Here is a 15,000-nt window from a genome sequence, read left to right as displayed (position 1 = left end):
GATCTTGTTTGCACCACAGGTGGTCCTTCCACAGGTAAAGGGGTACTACTAGCTGGCAGGTTTTCTTGGGATTCCAAATCCAACTGTGGCGATGGTTCCTTGGTCTTTACCAAGTGTCTTCTATTTCTCCTGAACATAGTTCCTTGAAGATCTACCTCGTAGGAGCGAGGTGCCACTTGTTTGACAACAGATCCCTTTCTCCACAGCTTTTCTTTGTCTGATGGCAGCGGTTTCATGCGCACTGTGTCTCCGGGTTGAAGCACAGGAAGCTCTTTTGTTCCTTTGTTGTAAAACAGTGCTTGTTTCGTCTTTCTTTCTTTGAGCTTGCCTTCAGTTCCCTCCACGATCTTTGGCTGTAACAAAGTTCCTGCTGTAGGTAACAGTGTCTGTGTCTTGTAGGTAACAGTGTCTTGTCTGAGAATTCTTTTAGTGATAGCAAATTACAAGTTGCTCCACAGTCCAACTGAAATGTAACATCTTTAGCATTGTTTACTTTGACTGATGTAAACAACTGTTTTGGGTGTTTCTTTTCTTCCACAGCACTGACTTGATAAGTTATGACATCAATAGTATACTCTTCAAATTGACTCCCATCTGAATCTTCTTGTACATAATTCAAATTCTGATTGGCATGTAAATTACGACTGGACTGCCTTCCTCCTGTACACTTCGCAGCAAAATGGTTTCTTTTTCCACACTAATTGTTGCACTGTTGGCCATATGCAGGGCACTTTGATCTGTCTGGTACATGTTTCCTGCCACAAAATTTGCAGTCGATCTGCTGAGCACTGCCGTTGGCTGATTTTTTCTTCTCTTCTTGTTTCTTTCGGAAGAAGTTTTCTTTCTTCTTCCCTTCTGCATTAACCTCGTGCAAGTTTTGCATTTGTTTCAACTGGCTTTGGGTTGCTTCGGCAGCTCGTGCAAGTTCTAGAGCTTTATTCAGCGTCAAATCTGGGACTCGCAACAAACGCTCTCTCACGTTGTGATCAGCGATTCCAAACACGATGCGGTCGCGTATCAACGAATCTTTCAAATCTTGAAATTCACAAGAGTCTGCCATGTTTCGTAGAACAGTGGCATATTTATCAATGGGCTCCCCACTTTCCTGTCCACGCGAAAAGAATAAATACCTCTCGTAGATTGTATTCTTGCGAGGCTCACAGTACTGCTCAAAATGCTCTAGAACTTTATCCATTTTGCCATTTGTCTGCGTCACTGTCCCACGTGAATGCATTGTAAACATCTAGGGCTTCGTCGCCAATCACAGTGAGAAAAGTTGCTACTCGAATGGGATCTTCCTTTCTGGCTATTCCGATAGCTAGCTCATAGTTACTCCACTTTTGCTTAAATCTTTTCCAATTTTGAGATACATTTCCACTTGAAAGCTGCAGATGATCCGGTGGGTTTAACAGACGCCCGGCCGCCATTTTACACCACGCGGTTTCGATTTATGCGAACAGCAACGAACCAAGGTTTTCACAATACAAATATTTCACAAATACGGTCGGCAAACAGCGTCATCCACTAACTTCTGACACCATGTGTTAGTCCTTAGCTTCAAAACGAGCAAACTCAACTAAACAGTCTTAGCGAAAACTCAAGTAAACTTACAAGAACGTCACCGAAACGTTTCTTACGAGTTCGCAATATTATGTCAGCGGTATTGATCACTACTTCATAATATCACATCTGCTAGCAGGGAAATCTAACAAATAAATCGATGACAAGTGAAATCTTCAGGAGGAAGCAAAGCAAAGGAAAAAAAAAAAAAAGAAAAAGACAGGAACTTTATTTCAGTGTCTAGTCCTCTAGCGCTGGGTACTAACTAGGGACACTGTAAACTGAAAATAACAAATTAATGCACATCAAATCCAATTTTTTTTCAGGGGAGGGGGAAACCAGAGTACCCGGAGAAAAACCACTCGTTGCAGAGTGGAAAACCAACAAACTCAATCCACATATGACTCTGCATCAAAGAATCGAACCCGGGCCACATTGGTGAGAGGGGAGTGCTCTCTTTTTGCGTCTCTAAAAAGGCACCAGAGGAGCATCTTTGAATACAATTTAAAAAAAAACAAAAAAAAAAAACAAAAGAATTCAATTTGATTTATATATTGTTTACATAGCATTATTTTACATGGCAAGATACCTATAAAGAAAGGTGTCACATCTTGAAGCTTAATTACTTGTAAATTGACTTGAAGGTGAAAACTAAGTGGTTATTCACGCCGTCAAGAGAAGCTTCGCCAAGGGGCCATATTGAAGGGAGCCGAGTGCTCTCACCACTGCGCCATCCCTGCACACGCTTAAGATCTTTTTTGTCGATAACCGACTATTTTCCCATTCCCGTAATGCAATACAAGTTAATTACTCTTATGACTATATCATGCTTCAGTGAACTGGATATACATTGTTTAGAATTTAAACAACCCCGCAAAGTACACTGTATCATGGGATTTGTGAAAATATGTTTACAATAACAAGTTGTAAGAATGTGGGCACTAAACATGCTGTGGTTCCCTATTGGCAATCAGAAAAGAATAAAAATACTGATTTTACACTGACATGACTATACGTGTAGTCTATCGATGAGATGAGATATAAACCACAATACAACATTCAAATGGTTTCACTGTGAAAACATGAAGTACCACAGATTCTCAAAACAAAATATGTGGTACAATAATACTTCCTTTCAGGAAAATAGCTTTGGGTCAATGTATACCGGGAAAAGTCGTTGTCAGATGGGAGAGGACAAAACGTGGAGCCCTACTCCATGGAATACCCTATGGAGTACTCAAATGGCGTACCCTAAAAATACTATTTCGAATGAGTACTGTTGATCCATGTGTAAGCAGCTCCCCCCCCCCTCCCCCTCATGGATGAGATTCATCAGAATTCCACTGGTAGGAATCTTGTTCAAAGACACCGACAAAAAAGTGAAGGGGTAGGAAAGGTTTTTTCAAAGGCTTCTGCCAAAAATCCGACCAGTAGGAATCTAATCATCCATTGGGGGGAGGGGGGGGGGGGGCTGTTGAACAACAGCATTGTTCAACAGTATTTAAAGTGGTACTATGATCAAAAAATCATTTCCTTTTTTTCTTCTGATTTTGAAAGCGTGTTCGCTTAACACCTAACTGGCAAAATTTTGAGCTTTGAGTTTTATCCAAAGGCTGTTTCTTTTGAGTGTAAGTTTTGGATTTCATGGTCCGCCATTGCTCACGTTCAAAACTGGCTGATTGGACCTCAGAGGGTTGGATCTAGAGAAAATGATGTCATTTACTCACTAGCTTTAAATCTCAGCGTGTAAAAGCAGTTTATTACATATGCAAAACACGGGTTGAAAAGTCTGAAAGCCCGAAACTCCCGTGCTGCATATTAATTAGGCCGCAAACACGCGCATTGCATTCTTAAACTAGTGAGTGTTTGCATGACGTCATTTTCTCCTCGACCCAGCTCTCTCAAGATTTTAAAGTTAGTAATGCCGGACCTATAAATACATGTAAGAAAATTCCAGCTAAAATAAACAGGTGTCTTTTTAAAATCAGAACTTAAAACTTGGGTGAGTTAGTGTTCAGTTAACATAGTTTTGAAATCCAAAGGAAAAACAAAATTTTGTTTTGGTCGTAGTACCACTTTAAGTCTAAGAACCCATTTTAAAAAGGTTAGCTTACATGAAGTAATCAGCCATCACAACACTAATCGAAAGCTAACCTTTTTAAAATGGGTGCTTAGACTTAAATACTGTTGAACAAAAGCTGTTTAAAATGGGTGTTGAGGCTTAAGTATGTAAGCACTATTTGAGATGCTGCTTACACATGGATCAACAGTACTCATTCGAAATAGTATTTTTGGGTACTCCAATTGGGTACTCCATAGGGTACTCCATGGAGTAGGGCTCCTCGTTTTGTCCTCTCCCTTGTCAGAAGGCTCATACACACCGATAAGAAATCAGATAATCATTCAAGTGTATGAAAAATTAATGATAATCGGGTTGAATTGATTGAAAATAAGCATGCAATGCAAACTATACATTACCGAAGACAGTGAACACACCTCCGTGACTAAATAGCTAGAACGAGGGCTTTCATTAAACCTTAGCTCACTGGATTTTATGGTAATCAAATGTCTGTGATGCAGGACGTTACAAGTCGATAATTTCGATAGTCGATAAAAGTCGATCGTTGTCGATCAAATTCGATACTAATCAATCGACAAATATCGGATGTCGATAAAAGTCGATCACACAATTTTTTGTGATTATCAACTTTGATCGATTTCAATCGACAAGTATCGGAAATACAAAAAAAAAAAGGTTTATGGCGGGAGACGAGGCTACAGTTGCCAAGAACAGTTTAATGAAGCAGGATTGGCTATGCCAAGACTTTATTTTACCGATTTACATTTATTTATTGATTTACAGTTTTTTAATCAACTTTATTGCCAAACGGATTTACTTTAAAGCTGTTTACATTTTCGTGGGCGATTGAAAAATGTGTCAGCATTTTTGTCGATAAAATCGATATTCAGTTGAAAATCTTGTGATTATCGACTTTGATCGACTTGTAACGTCCTGCTGTGATGCGGGTGAAACTGTGTGCACTGGCTGTTCGAAGCTGTTTAAAAATCAGAGCCCCGAGAAATAATAATAGCCGTATATTAAAACTTGCATTGGTTTAAAATAACAAGAAATGAAATTTCTCTGTCATCTACCGCATTCTCGTTGCTCGTGCATTTGTCCATCCGTATTTTCGGTTTCTTACATCAAATTTTACAGCTTTGGGTTCCTCTTTCATACTCCATTTTGTTTCTTGGCAGTTGTCGTACCCAGATTTCTCTCACCGTTGTGTTGGCCCGGTCTTCTCCCGACCCGCCGACATATTGAAAACCGAGAAGACCCTGGGAACGAGTTTGGGCTTTCAAAATTTTATACTCCACGGTTTTCCTACACAGTTTTTGCGGGATGTCCCTGATTATCTCACGCAAAAGATGAATCCTGAATTAATGTCATCCAGAGAAGGAGTTTGAGTTTGTCCAAAAGTTGGTGACTGTCGTTGACGAAGATGTCTTGGATCACTTTCTAATTCCAAACCCAACATGGATAAATTTCATCGAAATAAACCAGCCATTCGAATTAAAATCATCAGCATGGGTAATGCAGAGACAGGAAAGGTAGTGCATAGTGCTTCACGTGCGCAGTACGCGCAAATTATACATTATTTTAAATGCCGTAAGTTATTAATTAATTTGAATTACTTTGTCGATTTCAGAGTTGTATCATCAAACGCTACTGTGAAAAACGATTTGTAAGCAAGTATATGACAACTATAGGAATTGACTATGGTGTAACAAAGTAAGTTGTTACTTGTTAATCCAACGCAAGCATGGTTAAAGACAAACTACATGTATATTGATTTCTTAAAAAAAGAACAGCTCGTTGGATAATGCCATTCCAGAGTTTTGATTGGCTTAGCTATCATGGTATATGGGCTATTATGTCATACTCAACAAATATCAGTAACCATACGCATACCTTATTGCCATTGTGGGTCGCTTCCTTCCTGTGTGTGTCTTTTTTTTCCAGATTCGATGCGAATTGAGCCATTATCAGTTCGTCTGTTGTCAAGTTACGGTTGTAGAAAAAGTTAATACCAAAGCTGAACTCTGAATTCTCAGGAGCCCACCAAATGGAGTCAAATATTCGTGGTTAAAATATTCCCACGGCCACAAATCCACCCTAGAATTGAAGGGCAAAGGTTTTCTTTCATTTCAATCTGCTAGCCATGCATTTGAAGCCCAGCTCGGACGACAAACAAAGACAAAGACTTGTTACCAAGCCGAACTCAACGGTTGCAGTGTAGTGTTCAAACTGAAAGAGGATCTTTTTCTTCATTGTATAGACTTGTTTGGGACACTAACAGCTGCCTGACGTCACTGGCAAGGCTTTGGTTGTGCGGGTAGCAGATTGAAATGAAAGAAAAACCTCCTGCCCTTGAATTATATGGTGGATTTGTGGGCATGGGAATTTTTAACCTGGAATATTTGACTTCATTTGGTGGGCTCCTGAGAATTCAGGAGGGACTGATAATGGCTCACAATTTGCGACTAATCTGGAAAAAAAAAAACACACACACACACACAGGAATGAAGTGAACCACAATGGCAATAAGGTAAGGCTTTTTAAGGTAAGGATTTTTTTGTAAAATTATCAGTTCTCAGGTCTTTTATCAGGATTCCCATACAAATCCTTACATTGTATATTTTTGTTGTCTTTCCCTCACACTGAGCTTGGGGTGCCTGTGATGCCTGTTGCTCACACTTTCAGGTTACCAATACCCCTAGAGAGTTGCTTTTAATAACTAGAGCCGGGCAGTGAGATTGTTTAGGGAAAGAGATATGCATCAAGTCAAGTTTATCATGGGAGGCAATTTGTTTTCTCAATTTTCAGTATGATGACTTTTTTTTTCTAGGGTTTCAATTGATGACAAAGAGGTTAAAGTGAATATATTTGACATGGCTGGACATCCAGTGTTTTACGAGGTAGAAATCAGTGTTTACTACATCTTGATTTCTTAGGCAGTCCAAAATCAGAGATAAACATGGACCTACATGTAACTTTGGAGACAGCCCTTACACTTGAATTATAGTTTATAATTACCTAGGTGGAAATCTTATTACTGTAAGATCTTACCAAGATTCTTAATAAGTTTCTTATTACGATCTTACTTTGTTTCTTAATTAAGAATCTTACAAGATCTTGTAAGAGTAAAACTCAGTGCATCATACTCTGACATAGTGAGTTGGATAGACTTCTGGAATTCTATGGTAGCTCGGCTACCAAAAACCAGCCACTCACAGTGCTCCATAAATAGCCTAAGAATTGCTTGCCATAATAGCAAATTAATTTAATTTTTCACTAATACCTGCAAGTTAATAATTGACCAGCTGTAATTTACAGAAGAAGTTAACTCCAAAATCCTTTTCTTTTTTTTTTTTTTCCGACAAGTAGAAAGGTCATAAGGAGAAAGTTTTTAGCCAAAATTTCAATCTTGAATACTAGCTGCATTCTAACTTTGTGAAATCCTTGACACATGCAGGTGGCCATCTTGGATTATATGTGACATCATTGAGCTCAGCTGATCCTACTTTTCTCTCAGAAATGTGAACAACATGAATGTGTCGTCCATCTGACCTATTTGAACAATTTATGTTGATGAACAAAAAGGCATGACTGGATTTTTGAAGAGTAATCTCAAGAGCTTTGTGTGTTCAAGCTTCCTGCAAAACTTCAAGTTGAGCTAAATGAGATCACATATAATCTAAGATGGTGGCCTGCATGTGTGGATTTTTAACAAGGATTTCACAAGGGTAGAAAGCTATTTCAAGATTGAAATAAAACATATTTGTACTGTAGAGCAGCTTTAATGTAGAGAAGCAATTAGCAGACACAGATTCCAAACATGTATAAACTGGTTTGGAAAATGAGAACAATAGTAGCAAATAAAAAAAAATAATGTAATATTGTGAGAATGATATAAACACATGAGAAATATAATGGTAAATAATGGTAGAACCAACTGGGAACTCGGAAAAATCCGAGCCCCATCTGGGGCTCGGATTTTTCGGAGTTCCCAGTTGGTATATATTCTAATGTAATATTGGTAGCAAATTTTTAGTGGGCCTTGATATGGGCCTTTTTTCACTTGGCGACCATTTTGTGTCCCGAAAGACTGAATACTTTTGTCTTGCACCCCCTGTCAGAACTTGCTCCCGAACACATCAACTAGAGGCTCTGGGTACAAATTCTATTGTCTTTGACCAGCATGCCCGCCAGGGGACAAAGGTCCATGTTCGCCCCTGAGCCAATTCCGATTGACAAGCAAAATCATGTTGTGTTAGACAGAGTAAAATCAATTGGTGTCACTTTTATGAGGGAATTGGTTCAAGGGGGTAATTAGTTTTTGAGTGGACCTAAATGTTGTTTAATCCCTTTACCCCTGAGACGTTCCCTACTAGTAACTACTGTAAGTGGGAAATCATTTCAGACAGGTGTTAGACACTAAGTAAACTCTACTAGTCATTTGTCACTCTGAGGAGGTTAAAGGGTTTAATCAAAAGGAGACATTATTATTTTAGTGCCTGGATTTACAATTGTGGGCTCGTGGGTTGTTTGAAGGGTAGATAGCGCTATCCACTGGACAAATCCTTATCCTGCGGATAAACACTGGCAAAACCAATTGACTTTATATCCAGTGGACAGTGATTTATCTGGTGGATAGTGCTGTCCACCCTTCGAACAACTGGGCCCTGGACAGAATTTCCTGGGACCCCTTTATTGAATTCATGTTCATTCATTGTCAGGTTATGGGCTAAAGTGGTGAATTGGGATAGCTGATGGGGTGCAGGGAGGCTCTCTTTGTCCATCAAACTACTATTGATTCTTCTATTTTTTCCTATTTTTTATTACAAAGTTTCCTATTTTTTGAATCCTGAGTTTCCTATTTTCCTATTTTTCTGAACGAACATGCCGCTGGACACCCTGCAACATTGAAATGGGGAGGGTGCACTGTGTCATAGATGGTCTAACACATGTTCATTTTAATAAAACCATTTTAGCTCAAGTGTCCCAAGACGTTTGTCCAGGATTGTAGATGTTGTGAATTTAACCTTTTCACCCCAGAAGAGGCCCCCATTGACTAGTTAAGTTGTCTGTGTTAGACAGTGTAGCGTCTATAAGTGTTAATCGTAGGAAGGAGAGGGTTAAATAAAGTGAAACCTGGGGATTTAACCCCAAATAAAATCGCAAGATGTTTTGAATGGTCCCAATAACTTACAGAGTTATTATAATTATTATTATAATTATTATAATATTGATTTTCCCACATGCATTTGTAATTCCTTCAAGGTTCGCAATGAATTCTACAAGGATACCCAAGGTGCAATGCTGGTGTATGATGTTGGTAACCGGGAAAGTTTTGAATCATTGGACAGCTGGTTGGAAGAAATAAGGAGAGATATTGGCAATCCAACAGATTTAGAAGGGGTTGTCTTCACTGTCTGTGCGAACAAGGTGAAGTAGATATATTTCTTTTAAAACTTGTTAATAATTCATAAGGAATCGCTGGGGAAAAAACCAAAAGAAAAACAAAAACAAAAAAAAACCTCAGGTATACTGTAGATGAGAACTGATTAAACAGTCTTCATTAGAATTTGTTATATAAAGTGTGCTAATAATGTACAGCTTGTTTTTCATTTATGTCTAAAACTTAATGTTCTCCTCTCACAATGGTCACTGTCTTAAATCTAGACACCATCTTGGCTCTTATCGAGATACAAGAGATGTTACCATGGCAATTTTGTAATTTCACATGTGAAATTATAAATTAACCCTGAAATTTCGCGCCTAAATTAAGGAGTAATTTGTCACCCATGATATTATGTTGGTAATTTCTCTGAGGAATATGCTGAGAGATTAGGAAGGGTTTTGTTTTGCCTTCTCAGTGCGGGAGAGTGAATGATGACTACTCAGACTCTGGACTTCACTTTGCAGGTAGACTGTCGCAAACGAGTGGTAGAAGAAGCAGAAGGCCAATTATGGGCAAACAGCCACGGATTTTATTATTTTGAAACTTCAGCACAAACTGGTGAAGGGATTAATGAGATGTTTCAAGTGAGTGTAACCACATGCAATTAATTTTCAATCATCTAAGCTACATGCAATAAACCATTTATGACTCCAGATCAGCCTCATTTTCCAGGCGAGTACAATAATGAGGCCCTCCCAGGGGGAAGGGGGTCCTTGTTCCCTTTAAATATTTGCTTGTGTTACCTTTTTCCCCAAATTACTTTCAAACTTTGAGGCCTAAAATTGGTCAAATTTGTTTTTGTTCCCTTGTTTCCTAAAATATTTTGACATTGTTGCACTGTTCGCCAGTTCAAATTAGCCATGTAACTCCTTTGTTCCCCAAATCCCCTAGGATGGCCTCAATAATTTAACAACCATGCTTCGAGCAACCTGGGCCTAGTTGATTGAATACTAAACATCGTGAGATGAGCTTCTCACTTGGACTGACGTACAGTGTTCTTAAAGGGAACCCCTACCCCAATATTAGAGAGTAAATTAAAGGAAATTATGTTTCTAAACAAATTTCTTAAAAAAAAAAGTGTTTGTATCAGGAAAACACCATCCTGAATAATTGTGACGTTTTACGGTTGCAAGCCCAATTGTTCTGACACAAAATTATAACAAGAGGGCAACCGTAGAGCGGTTTTTCGATTGAGTGTCGAAAGTAATTAGCGAATTGCTTTGGTTTTGCATTTACTTCGCTCAGTAATTGGTTCGAAGTTCTCGCGCCATTTTTTCAACCAATCAGAAGTGAAACCAAAACCAATCGCGGTTTACGTGTGCACGTTTTCCCGCGCTTTGTATCGGCCACGTGTAATTACTTTGAGTTTTGATTGGTCAACTGGACTGCCTCGGTCGTTTTGGATTGGCCAAAGAAATTACTTTGGTTTTTGTTGTACGACGCTCATTGAAACACGCTCTATAACGTCACAATTATTAGACTGGCTTAGCATTAGGACGTAAGACAAGAAGACGTGAGAGCCTGATCGAGGACTGGAGTACTGGAACCGATGTCAGGTCATTTTCTTGATGTAGCGCGCCAACTATGAAGAAGACGCTTACGCATATTTGTAAACATTTGCAGCAGCTTATGGTCTTCAAAGTGTTCGAGACGTTTTGCTGGCTTCCTGTTTGAAAGATATTAGTGATGATGTGGAATTCACGGCTCTTTATGGAGAAAACATTTCAAGACGAGTATTTCCGTATTCGAAGTATGACAAATTTAACTTGGATGATCGGGATGAAGCTGAATGTCAAGTGGAGTTGAGATTCGACATATATCTGTTCTTGCTGTACTGCTTCATGCTTTGCGATTTCCCATTATTATATTTTTTCTTAGAGAACTGCCTGTTCTGGAATGGAAGGCCTTTCTATTTTGTTAAAGAGGATTGCTTTTCCTTGTAGATACACTGAAATGGCACTGCGTTTTGAAAGAAATAGTGCTTTAGACTTTGTTTACCAGACACACCAACACCGTTTAAACTCTTGGAACCAACCGTTTTTAACTATTAGGTTTTGAATGGGGCATGATACTTCAAGTAAGCAACATAATATTTCCTGATTAAAATTCCGGTGTCAGATGTCAATATTCCAAAGGGTCGGACACAATATGATGCTTTACTTGACGCAAAATAGGCTGAAAATTCTTCAAATTCTTCAAATTCTTTGTTAGACGACGCGTAGTGGTGGGTAAGTATCTCGTTATTTCATCTAGGGGTAGGTGAGTCTGCTGGTCTTTTGAGAGCAAACTGGGAAATGTCGCTGATTTACTCCCCCAAAGATGATATGTGGTCGATATCCGAAATCGTCAACGGCGAGAGAAGGGTAAATCGCGTGTCTCGTTCTTAGCGGATCAGTCCGGCATTTTGATGTCGCTTTGCTGTGGAAGTTCACATTGTACGGACGGACGTACGGGCTGCACGACAATTTCGTGAAAGGTAAAGAATTTTCGCTATGTATGAAAGGGAAGTTTTGTATGTTAGTTATGAAAGGGAAGTTTTGTTCTATTTTGTCTATTTGGTCTATTTTGTTGCTTCTATTTTATGTGCCTACTTTACAACAACAAACACGTTTATGGTAATTAAATTACTATTTGAGCCTTTGGTTTACTCAAATGTGCCTTTGTCGCTTTTATTTTTCTTTGCTTTTAAGATTAGAAAATGGTCAAAGTGAAACCACTTCTTGTTTTCATCTTCTTTGTGCTCGTACGTGCAAGACTTCGCACTAACCTTTCGGTACCGCTCGTTTAATTTATAACCCACCAGCTCTAGCACAATATGCACAGAGTGTCTATGCGCGTGGAGCTCGACTTGAAAACTGTTTTGGCTTCGTAGACGGGACTTTATGCAAGATAACTCGACCCAAGAATAATCAGCGTGAGGTTTAGAATGGGCATAAACGTGTACATTCAATATAGTTTCAGGATCGTTTTGTTCTTCCAAATGGGCTTATAGCCAACCTAAATGGACCCTATGAGGGGCGAAGGCACGATGTTACACGGCTGTACGAGGCAGGCTTAATCAGGGATCTGCAAGCCGTTGCGTGAGCAAATAATGGGAGGCCTGTACATGTATATCTGTAATTGGCGACCCCGCATACCTCTTAGGCATCCATTTCCAACTCCGTTTAGAAATGTTCACGTCATCCCACAGATGGCAAGATTCAATGAGAGTATGAGTGAGGTTAGAGTAACTGTAGAATGGATGTTTGGCTGCATGCATTTCCAATTACTACAAGTTCGTTGAGTTCTAAAAGTAGCTCCAGATTGACCTTAGTCCTGTTGGCAAAATTTACCTTAGCAATTTTTCAAAATTCCCACACATGCTTATAATTGTTTCAACGTATTTTGGTGTTGACTCCCCAAATCTTCTGACCTCTTTCTGGTAAATATATACAGGTCTTGTAGATGATATTTTTGTCCTGTTTGTAATGACTGAATTCGTTCAAGGATTGTTCCCAATACAGACATCTGTACGTGTATTTGCATGCACAGATAGATTGAGACACTGTTAATGGGTCTTTTCAAATGGTGGGACATTGTAATCATTCATGTTCACATTAGATTATATAATATGTAGTGTGTAAAATAGTGTTAATTTTTCAAAATCATTTTGCAACACAGCATTTGAAAAGTGTGGGATAAAATTATGAAATATGTGTTACCATTGTATGCAATTATTGTACAACAACAACAACAAAGTTTGTTTGTGCCACGCGTAAATAGGGATACACGAAATAAGTAATAGACGTACAATGCCCCCTAGAAAATAACTAAGAAGCTATTAAATCTAGCTAGGTGGCATTCTAGTGATCAAAAAGTTTAATTCTGTGGGAATGGTTATATTATACATATACACCAGCACACAACCCACACAACCAAAGCTTTATCATCATAACATCCATCATAACTTATCCTTTTCACTGCTAGCTTGATGATGTTTTGTTTTCTGATAGGAAAATTACAATTTCAAGTTCAAGGGTTTATGGAATACTCAGAATCGACAACTTCAATTTAGGTCTCATTGACCATGCCTAAACAATTCTAAGTATCAGTGGTGAGAAATAAGGGAGCTATTTTACTTCAGTTTATAACTGAAACATTAGTTGTAACTTTTTCAGTCAAAATCTACAGACAACTTCTTGTAATAAAGGTACAAACAAAATTTCAAACATTATGTATGAGTGACACTCTAGTTTACTCTTTATCCTTCTTTGAGGTGAAAAGCTATCGCTGTTGCTGCTGCTGTTGCATAATGTTCATCATCTGCTGCATTAGCATCATTTGCTGTTGTTGCTGCTGCTGCTGCTGGCTGTCTCTTTGCATTTGAATTTGCTTCTGCATATGCTCCATCAGTTATTTTCTTTTCTTCTGCTGAGCAAAGAAAGGAAAGGGTTTCCTTTCTTTGCTCTTCAAGCTGGAGCTCTTTCAACTTCAGATCTCGGTTTGTTTTTTTTCCAGCCATGATCTCCTTGATCTAATCCTGCTGAATTTGATCAGACTGTGATCTTTTTTAATTGTGGCCCATTGTTTTCATTGCTCTTTACCTTATTTCGAGAGCCAATTCCTTTTCTGTACTGTTTTTTTCTTTAGCAACTTCGTCTTCTGCATTGGCTTACTTGTCCGATGCTTCACTTAAGTGAGCTAACTCTTTCAGTAGTAAATGGTATTCGCTCAGTTCGTCTTCGCTACTTTTTAGTTCTTCGGCATTTTTCGCCTTATACCTTCTTGAAATCAAAGTAAAACTGTCTCTAACACCTCCTGAACTGTCAGAATTGAAGAGGCAATAGCTTGCCATACATTCCCTCTTTCTCTGCTTCATGCTTTGAATTGAAAACCCCTTTGAGCGCCCATTGCGTCTGATGAGTAAAATGTTCTTTTCTTACGTCCAGGTCATCGCAATTCTGACAATAAGTTCAAATATCTAGTATACAATACAAATCAATAGAAACACTAGTACTAGCTTTTTCGGTGTGTTTTCCATCGCTGAAGCGACCTAACTGAAGTCCACGTTCTAGGGAAGACCGCAAACTACTGGCTTCCACGTCCACAACGCGAGGCCAGAATCGCAGGAGGCGGGAATTTGACTGGGTACCAAGCTCTTTCACGGAGCTTGACGTGGCGTCTTCATGCTAAATCAGTCTATTCAAGATGGTAGCACCTGCAAATGTTGAAAACAAATTGGCGATTCTAAAAACTTATTTATTTCGGATACCAACGCTTATTTTGAAAAAAAAAAAAAAGACTGATCGCGTGACTTGACTTTAAAGGTTATTTCTTGGATTTAAAGCTATTTTTGTTGAAGAGGAGGTTCCCCTAAGTGCTGTATATTCGATAGAGCTCTTGGAAGAAATTTTTATAGCCAAAAGCTAAGAAAGGGACTTGTGGCCATTTTATGATTCACTTCTCTTTTTAATTGACATGTCAACCCGCGAAAGCTCTATATCTAGTTTGATTTTTGCCACAATTACTTGTTATCTCGCGATCAGATTGGCCAATTTGCCGTTGTCAATAAGAGTCTAGACAACGGCTCTCGCGTCCACGTGCCACGCAATGCCTTTTTTAGCTCTCAAATATGAATGACTCTGAAATAGGCAGTCAGAAACGCTTATTTTAAGAAATAAACCAATGAGATTGCGAGAAAGTTGTAGCCAACGCTTGCTCTTTCTTTGTGTCACAATCTTGGTCACACTAGAAGATGAACATTTTCCTTGACGTTCAATGTTTGTGGTAGAAACAAATCGAATGTGGTTCCGCGTTGTCTGCACTCTTATCGACAACGATATTCGTCATCACAGTGGTCAAAATGTTGTGGACTCACGAGGTGCAGTTTAACTGAATGTCCATGGAAAACTGTAACTGTCCCGTAACAGAATAT

General features: G+C 38.9%; 1 protein-coding gene across 2 annotated transcripts in view; it reads left to right on the top strand.

Annotated features, from left to right (window-relative positions):
* Positions 1-4,902: 4,902 nt before the first annotated feature.
* Positions 4,903-15,000, top strand: part of LOC138032796 (dnaJ homolog subfamily C member 27-like) — a 34,568-nt gene continuing 24,470 nt past the window's right edge. The window contains exons 1-5 of one of the 2 annotated variants that reach the window (XM_068880526.1): positions 4,903-5,172; positions 5,271-5,353; positions 6,471-6,540; positions 8,906-9,070; positions 9,551-9,670. In XM_068880526.1, the coding sequence (XP_068736627.1) occupies positions 5,098-5,172; positions 5,271-5,353; positions 6,471-6,540; positions 8,906-9,070; positions 9,551-9,670 (513 nt within the window). In that variant the 5' untranslated portion in view covers positions 4,903-5,097. The remainder of the gene's footprint in view (positions 5,173-5,270; positions 5,354-6,470; positions 6,541-8,905; positions 9,071-9,550; positions 9,671-15,000) is intronic. The other variant, XM_068880527.1, reaches the window with a different exon arrangement.

Source organism: Montipora capricornis, chromosome 14, assembly GCF_036669925.1.
Source record: "Montipora capricornis isolate CH-2021 chromosome 14, ASM3666992v2, whole genome shotgun sequence".
NCBI lineage: Eukaryota > Metazoa > Cnidaria > Anthozoa > Scleractinia > Acroporidae > Montipora > Montipora capricornis.
The sequence above is the reverse complement of the archived record's forward strand: the minus strand, read 5'-3'. Positions and strand labels throughout refer to the sequence as shown.